Consider the following 9,524-nt stretch of genomic DNA (forward strand, 5'->3'; position numbering starts at 1 on the left):
GTTTATTACGGTTAGATAAGAGATTAAATCAAGTACCTCAAATGTTCCTCCACAATCCACGGTTCTGCACACCGGATGTCTGGTCGCACCAAATGTCTCTGCAAACAGGCAGAAAGAAACTGTTTAACTACTCAAATGTCTACAAGCTGTATTATCTAGCAAAAACGTTCAACTTTGACGTTTTTAGGCGGTTTGGGGCAACATTAAGAAAACAGTACAAAATAGAAAGCCCGACAAAAATGTCAAACAACAGCTATCCGGTGCTGAACCTCTGCTTTGAGAATATACAAGATGTGCGTTAGGCAAGATTAACTATTGGCGCATAAAATTTAAAGAAATGTCACAAAACGTTGATGGTATGGCAGATATTCACTCAACATGTAATTGTATACAAGAAACAAACTTGTTTAACAGAGGGATATGCAACATTGCACAATGAAGACACTAATGAAAACGAAAAGAAGGTAAAATCGCAAAGTTATAAAACAACTTATCGACAAAAAAGCCGATTTTCGCAATTGTGGTAGCATTGCGCCCCAAGCGGAATTGTGTGGAATTTCACCACCCTTCCCAGACTGCACTGCGGCTCCGGGTGGTGGAGAAGACCTCTCGCTGACAAAATAACACTACAAAATTGACAAATTCATATTGTCTTAAAACATGGCTTTAGTCCTCATACCTAGACGAGACAGAACGTCCAGGAAGTCTAGGTTGGTGAGGATGTCCTCTATGTTTGGACCGACCCAGATCAACAACTGCCGCATCATGTCAAAATCGATGATATTGTTCTCCGAGATAATGTCTAAATATGTATCCACGATAGGAAGGTTAGGGACGTAGTCAAGCTTCACTAGAATGTTAAAAGCCACGTCCGCGTAAATTTCGTCGGAGATATCGAGGATGTCGAACACACGAGGGTTGGTGTTCGGCATCGTGTCGGCAGCCCGACCGACGCCGACGAGTGTCGACACGACTTTGGGCTGGATCGGCGCCCATTGGCCGCGGTTGCAGAACAGCAGGCCTGCGTCATCGGTCTGGTATCCCGTGTCACACTTGGCGATGCACATGCGCACATGGGTGTTGTGGTAGGCGATGTTGGTGCATCTGAAAATGCCGTTACGTGGATCTGGGAGAGACTCCTTGCCACAAACTGGAATGAAGTAAAGAAAACCTTTAGACATATAAGTCAATACAAGCTAGTCACACACAATACCAGTACTATACTATACTATCAGGCTCGCCCCCCAGGCGTCACCAAAAACGTCAACATAATTCATGCAAAACTTGATTTATTCATTGAATTACTACGATAATAAACATTGGCATACAAAGGATAATGTGCAATCGATCTGGACAAAAAATTTGCTGCTTCTTGTGCATTTTTTGTGATATAAATTTATATGCAATATGGACATTTTCAAGGAACGTTAGAACCACATAAACAAGTGTATAATACTAGAAAGGCCGACATTTGCTTGAGAGCAAATACAGCATATTTCAGCCATCTCCCTCATGCATCAATTGGCCTTGAGGTCGTTGACCCCTTTGGCCATTGGAAAATGACCCAAAAATTCCCAAATATATCATTTTAAAGTGTTCCATGCCAACAAATTATACATGGGTCATTTGGATAAATATCTAGAGCACCCCTTTACCAAATTTCAGGTCATTTGGTTGTAAAACGAGGGAACAGGAGCCAAAAATGTCCAATTTTTGTCAAAAATGGCCATAAAATCGCAATATTAAGCATTATGTTGTACTGTATGGAAAAACTGTTATTGAATTCATGTGCACATAATTGAAGGGCACTTTTATACCAAATTTCAGGTCATTCGGTTGTAAAACGAGGGTACAGGAGGCAAAAATGTGCTTTTTTGTAAAAAAAATGGCCAAAAATCGCAAAATTAAGCATTTTATTGTACCGTATGCCAAAACTGTTATTAAATCTGGGTGGGCATATGATCAGGGCACCTCTGTACCCAATTTCATGTCATTCGGCTGTAATACCAGGGTACAGGAGCCCAAAATATACATAAAAATTGACAAAAACCTCAATAAAATCATTTTAAAGGCAGATATGAAACAAATGAAAAAACACCTGAGGGTATTGGCTTACTCTACCTTTGTGCCAAATTTCAAGTCAATCGGTTAAAAAACGGCGGAGTTGATTCGATTTGAAGATTTGACAGGAGAAAGAAAGAAACATTACGAATATAATATATTTCACCATTCCTATGGTATGGCTGAAATATAATAAACATCTACATGTATTGCATCGTCGTTTCCATTGACACTTCATTACAGAGCATGAGTAGAAGAAAAGAAAAGAAAAGGAGATACGTCATCAAAAACAAAATGTTTTCCCTGTCAAAACAAGTACAATGTATATCCTTTTCCAAGCTGATTTCAAACTCGAACTCTTAGATTCAAAAGTGACCAAAACGACTCACACTCTTCCACAGGAGGCGGCAGGGTCGGCTGCTCCACGGTACTGGGCGGCTGTACCACTGATTGGTCCCGCCCTCCGGCCAGCGCCAGCTGGTACCACCTCTGCATCTCCGGAGAAAATTGCAGAACCCACACGGGCACGGGCTCCGGGGGAGTGTACACTGTCGAAAGAGCAAGATATAAAAATTTAAAGCTTCCGGAGCGACGTACTGCAAAGCAAGGAATAAGGAAGGTCTAGAAAAAGCTAAAAATGCCTGTTGGCTTGATGGAAGCAGCGTTAGTCTTTTTAAAAAATCTGCTTGTTGTTGTCTTCTTGAAACCACAAGAGTTTTAATGGCTTTGCGTTAAAAGTAATATAAGATGTAAGGTATAGAAAATAAGAAGTCGAAAAAGCAGCATTCTGACACGACGTTAGTCAGCAACAGTACTTGCAATACCATAGTTACTACTGCGGTGATGCTTAGGTCACAATGATGAGATTGTAAGGTACAATTGAAAGTAGTGCCTGGCAGCTCACGGGCTGTTTCTTGGCACTTTCAGGTGTGATCCCTAAGTGCACGTGGTCCTGTTGGACGCCCTATATGGCTGCCGGGCTAAATGTGGGCCCGGCCGGGGCCCGGGAACGGACTACAGTCCCGACGGACACCGGTGCAATCTTGTGACCAAAGCATAATGCAGTAGAAGTTTGCTAAGCGTTAGATACGCTACTCACATGACAGGACATTGGTCTTGAACAGGACGTCGAAGACCACAGTAGTCAGGACGGCCAGGCAGTAGAAGATGGCGGCGAGGATGACCAGCATGCCCGGCCCTTTCCTGCGGGGTGGGGTTACGGAGGAGCCGTACCCGTACTGCGGCGGGCCGTAGGACATCCAAACGGCGGCGGACTTCAGGTGCTTCCCGGTGAAGAGAGAATCACAACTCGGCTGTCTTTTCAATGAGACCTGTCACAAGATCAAAACATCAGAACGAACATACAGGGATACAACACATCTTTTGGAGCTATAAAAAAGTACAAATAACAGAAATTATTGAACTAAATTTAGTTTAACTGTAATATCCAACACAAAATTTGGACTCATTAAAATCTTCGACTGAACAGCACCAGCCTTTGTCAAGGAATGAACTGCTGTCGTCACGTCACGTTATGCATATGAATCAGTAAGCAGTGGATCAAAGGTTGCAGTAAATTTGGTTGATTCTAAGTTTTGTTTTCGATATTACAGATAAAGTAGTTCCATAATGACTACCAACACAGATGAACTTTCAAGCTAAACGAACAGAACTGCTGTAGAAAATAGAAACAGTTATAAGCAGGCCTAGGGTAGAAAAGAATATCATCCAGCTGTACCTTCTCCAACTTTGACTCCATTGATGTATTCCCGTCGGTTTCTAGATCTTCGTAACGGAGTTCCTCTTTTTTCTCGTCAACGGCAACACACCTTGGAACAAGTAATGTACCATTTAGCATATATTAAAACCTTTCTACGTGTTAATATTGTAATCTATATATATAATTGTAGATGGTAATAAATAGCTGTAACATTTGCCAAAGCCATGATCCCGGACAACGTCTATAATTAAAACACCACAAATGAAAAGAATGTTGGGGAAAAACCTACGACGTACCAATGATCGGGGGATTCCCAAAGTGGTGCAGGGTCTCTGGTGACGTCTTCGTCGTCACTTTCACTGCTGCAGCCTGGAGTTCCTTCCGTCTAAGACATTGAAGAATAGCCAGGTAAAGCTACACGTCGCATTATGAAATCCCTACAAATACCATATCCCCCTACCCAACCTCTGCTTGGAGAATAGAAGTTCACCAGGTGTGAGCTTTAATGTAGCCTGGATACCAGATCCCAGCGCAATAGATATTTTTGAGATCGGGCTGGGGTCTGGTATCCAGGCTATGAGCGATACCCCGTGAAAAATTCCCCGGCTTGCGCTAATAAACTAAGCCGGAGGGGCGCACTCCAAGCACCGTAGAGAAATTTATTAGCTCTCAATGCTATGGTTACCAGGCTACGACTAGTCGACTGGCTATGCGCTACAAACAACACAAGAACACTTCCTACTTGTAGTTCCTGACGGTCCTCCCATACGGAGATGTCTTCCCACATGAAGGAACGTTTGGGGCGTGCTGACGAAAGCAAGGTCATCTGCTGGATGAAAATGATGATAAAGGACATATAATATCGACATGATGTGAAACATTATCCTTGGTAACTATGAAACATTATTATGTAGCCAGACGGCGTTGTCCAATCAGAAGGCCCAAATAAGAAAATGACCTCGTTCGCGTCGCTCACTCAGTGATTTTATTTGGTGGGCATAGCAAAAGGTCAGGTCCAATGTCGACACCAAATACACATCGGGTTGGTCATTACCCCATCTATTTCCTGTTGTATAAATAAGTAAGTAGTCATGTTGTATAGAAGTAAGTACAATATTTTCCTCAGTCAGCAAAAGGTGACATAGGACGTGTGCCCAATTAACGCTACCTTTGAAAATAATTTTCATCAAATCTATCGTTTTTAATCAATGGCTTGTAGCCACTTTTAATTACCTTATTTTTCAATTTCAAAAAAAGATTTTTCCAATAAACTTTTCTTAGCAATAATACTTGGGAGCGTGGCAATTGAAATATGCGTGTTGTCAAAGCTATTGAAACACGACAGTGGGAAGCAGATAACACATTGTGCTAATGAATCTGAAAAAAATTATATATGGGATGCAAAGCATTGTAGCAATAGGGATATTTTGACGGTTAAGTAAATGGGAGAAATCCATTTGTTACTAGTACCTTGCCGATGTCCCATGTCCCCGATGTTGTACTCAGCTTGTGTCTATCAGAGTCTAACTTATAGGGCCGTGTTGTAGAACTTCCTTTCCGGGACGTCGGCCCTTGAGTCGAGGAGTTTGCCGGTATAGGCTCTGGAAACTGTCTGGCACCTTGGCAATCCTTGTGCCGTCTACCCCGACTTCGCCCAGCTAATTCACCCCGAGGAAGTAGGTGGTCGCACCGGGTGGTCCAGGCTACCTTAGTCGGGCCGTGAGGTGACCTGTCCCGAGGGAGCAGCTTGATGCGGCCCGGTGATGACGACATTGTTTTGTTCTTAAGCAAAAGGTAGAAAAAAAAGGAACGTCAATATGAACATGATGATAGATGTCGGTCTTTAGAAAGCGCATGGTCTCTTATATCCCCTTCCACTAGGACGGTACTCTCACCGCGCTCTCTCTGCGACCTAAAATTTGACATATCACTCAACGAATTGTATAGAAACGAATCTTTCTATACTTTTGAGTTTTGCTGTCTTTTACGTTTGTATGATATACCAAGTGTGAAAGCGAAGGTCACACATATCCTATTTAGGTCGCAATGAGAGCGCAGCACGATCGCCGTCTAGTGGAAAGGGGGCCTAACTAGTCTTCAACGGTATAACAATGTTAACAGCTTTTAAACGCAGATAATGCCATTAAATACTTGCAACTTGTCTTGCGACAGACCTACTACAGTAACTTGAACATTTTTAGGATAAGGCTTCGAAGTACGACACGTTAGAACCACGACAAGTTAAAACATCCACCCTACATCCATATATATATATACCCTCTACTACACCTTGCGACCGACTTAACTTTAAATGCGAGAATCATCAAAGGCTGTATATTTAACCGTATTTATGGCGGTGAAAGTTATCCGAACATCCAGCTCAAATAAACAGACTAACTGGAGCAAAACCCACTCACCTGTGCTGCACACCAATTCACACCTGGAAATACGGTACGTATGTGTTGTCAGCTTATAAGGAACACGGCTTTGACAAAAACACCACAACGTTTTGTATTCCTGATTAAAGTTTAACCACGAAATTGTTCCGCTGGTCAGCAAGTGTTTTGACAATGACGTAGGAACCACAGCCAGACATACTGGGTTATTCCCCCTCTATATGCACCTAGGTGTCCCGGTCTAAAATTACAACATGACGTCCAAGCTTCTTGGCTAAAGAGATATTAATTATCATTATTGTCGACGGGTCGACTACTCCAAGCGCAACATGCGTATCCAAAACAAGCTCGAGTAGTGCCGATCGACTTCCGTAATCTATGACTATTGATCTATAATAATTACAGGACATAAGCAGGCACTTTTTTCTCTTGAACGTCGCACTATCAGCTGGATAGTGGGAAGATCAAGGTTTCTTTAGATACGCTCTGACATGTCAGAGGTGGATGTGGTGTTAGATTTTGATGTTAATGGCGATTTTAATTTTGATTCTTTTAAAAGCTTGTTTATACATTCTAAAATAAAGAGAAGTCCGGAGGCGTTGTATTTCCCCTTGGTTGTTTTCTTGCTCTAGAATGTAGCTCTGTCTTCTGAGTATCTTGTGGGGCTCGAAGAACACATAGATGGCGTCGCTGGGACTCTCTTTACTTGGTAGTGTGTAGTACTCGGTACTTGTGCCGACGCCTTGGCGCGCGGCGATGTTGTCTTATAGTGGGCGTTTTTGTTGAGGGCTTGTTTTCCTGGTGTCTTCTTTTTTTATATGTACTGGACACTGGGTCCGGAGCTCCAAAAGATTCTACAGCGAGGATCCATCCGTTGAAGTATGTATGTACTGTAGTAGAGTGGACTCACCTGTCAAGCTCGCGCCACAGTTGTCCGTCCGTAGGACATCTGGTGCCGCATCATTATAGTACAGAAGTTGCTTTGAGTTTATATAGTTACAATGTTTCCGAACTATACATGTGGAGTATGTGACTGTGTGAGTGAGTGTGCGCGCGCGCGTGTGTGTGTGTGCGTCACGGTGTGTGTGTTTTGTGTGTGTACGTATGACACCAATTACAAATGATTTATCAACAACAACGCTTAGATATTAACGAATGGAACGAAGACCTCTGATAATTTCACCGTTAATCACTGCCGGTCCGTTTTAATCAAAGGTTAACCTTAAAACTAAGCTAAGAGAAAAATACGTAGTTCTCTATTAGTTATCCCGAATACATCGTTAAGCGTTATTGAAATAAGGCGTAGTCGAATAGAAGCTTGACAATGTCTACTAAAGCCACAATCACAACTCTGCTGATCTCGGTTTCCGCAAACATCAAGCCCGCAAAGTGTGGCTCGAAGAATGCAGGAAATAAGGTTTGACAGGGTTAAGATCTTATGGTAGAGCATCCTACCCCTTACTTTGCCTTGCCAATTCTATAAAATGTGTACATGACCTTAAAATTAAAAATTTTCTGTTTATAGCGTTAAGCGTTGCCAGGAAACGCGTTTTATGTAACATTATCCGCACAATGGGAGTTAGATAGGTTTTGATTGCACAAGGAGTCACGCGGCATTGCTGACCCCAGTGACGTATAGAAAGTGAAAGTAAAACGTCTCATATTACATTAGTTCATATTCAGGCGTAGCCTGGATTGGGGAAGTGAGTCGGTTCTGCATCTGAGAAAATGTGCTTTAAATCGTTGGAACATTTGCCGTGTTGGTATATGACTACCCGCACAATGATTGTTAAATGTGAAGTATCTGTTATGTTATCAACGTTTGCATGGAGGACACACGTCGTGTGGACGCATCTAAAAATGTCGCCGTGTTGTTTGATATGGGATCATCGAGAACAAGTGCCGGAGTCAAGATGGCGGCGCAACATATTGCTGTGGGAAACGATCTGAGACTTATGAACAGGTAAAGCGATCATAAATTGTAACGATTACAGCAAGGGGGCTCTATAATTTGGTAACGGATAAGAATTTTATTCAGATGAAGAAAGAGACAGTGGTCCACTTTCTGGGGAAGATTGTTAAAAAGAAAATGTTCTGCATGATGGTTCATTATTTTGCCTGAAAAAGCTAACGTTGGCCACCGACAACGTTAAAATTGTATGTAAATTATACTTTCATGTAATTACTAATACTTTGCCATACGCGACTCGTTCTTTGGATGGCGCTTTTTACCGTCTGTCAAAGCACTGCAGTGCTCTTTATTTAGCTGTTAACGACTTTTTTTTGTATCTGCTGTATATTGTATCGATGTCAAGTATACCGACGCTGAACGTCAACAGTATTAAATTTGTTCTTTCAGTTAAAAGAACGACTCACCCCCTTTACGAAAATGGAGTGATCCAATTATGACGTGCAGGGGGATTCCCCCTTGTCATTTTCCCTGCAACTTTCCCCGCGCTTGCGCCGCCAGCTGATCGAGTGACAAAACGTGACGTGCCGGCTTGTAATATTTCCCGTATGATTTTACACTAATATCTTATCTTTAAACGGCCGTCTTCCGACCACAATGACTGGCAAGTGTTCCAAGTGTCGTGTAGTCGCATGTCAGAGGTGTAAACCTCCTCGGTCACGATCACGTCGGAAAAGGCGCCCGCCGATCAAGGTTCGTCTTCCATCCAAGACATGGAAAGTCGACGTCGCCATCTTGGTTCTCAGCATTGGGCCGGCGGTCGTTACGTCCAGTGCGGTTCCTGTGGAGGTAACGTTTTTTACGCAAGATCTATCTCGTGATATCATTCACTTTTATACCGGGGCAATACTAGTTTTCTGCTGAGCGACTGGAAATGGCCAAGGTGGGGTAGGCTAGTGGGATGGGCAACAACAACGGGCCACCCTTCCTGGGTCCCGTGAGGCCACACCTTCTGGGCATATGCATGAGGGGTTTGCATGATGTAATGTAATTTCCATGGAGAAAAACTGGGTGAATGGTAATGATAATGGTGTGCACTGGAGGGAAGACAACAGCTGTTATAATTGGTGTGTGTGTGTGTGTGGGGGGGGGGGGGATGGGGTGGTGCACCGTGGTTGGGGGGGGGGGGGGGGGGAAAACCAAAAAATGGACCGCCCATTTTTTTTCCTCCTTGTAAAGCAAACTCTGCCCCCCGGGGGGGCCAATTTGGAAAATTTGTCCCTAAAACCCAAGGGAAAAATTTTCCGCCTTTTACGGGGGTGTGACCCTCTCCTTTATAAAACCTACCTGTAACTTTTCCCGCCAAAACCTGTTTTTGGCGGCCCACCCAGGGGAGACGGGGAAAATTTGGCCCCAATAAAAAAAGGGGGGCCCCCTT

The 9,524-nt window shown here is 43.2% G+C and overlaps 1 protein-coding gene across 1 annotated transcript in view; it reads left to right on the top strand.

The window, feature by feature from the left end:
• The first annotated feature begins 7,862 nt into the window (after positions 1-7,862).
• The window catches only part of LOC118431386 (uncharacterized protein KIAA0754-like), a 9,427-nt gene continuing 7,765 nt past the window's right edge, over positions 7,863-9,524 (top strand). Inside the window, exon 1 of the mRNA XM_035842556.1 lies at positions 7,863-8,935. Coding sequence (XP_035698449.1) covers positions 8,744-8,935 — 192 coding nt within the window. The 5' untranslated portion in view covers positions 7,863-8,743. The remainder of the gene's footprint in view (positions 8,936-9,524) is intronic.

Source organism: Branchiostoma floridae, chromosome 15 (genome assembly GCF_000003815.2).
Source record: "Branchiostoma floridae strain S238N-H82 chromosome 15, Bfl_VNyyK, whole genome shotgun sequence".
Taxonomy (NCBI): Eukaryota; Metazoa; Chordata; class Leptocardii; order Amphioxiformes; family Branchiostomatidae; genus Branchiostoma; species Branchiostoma floridae.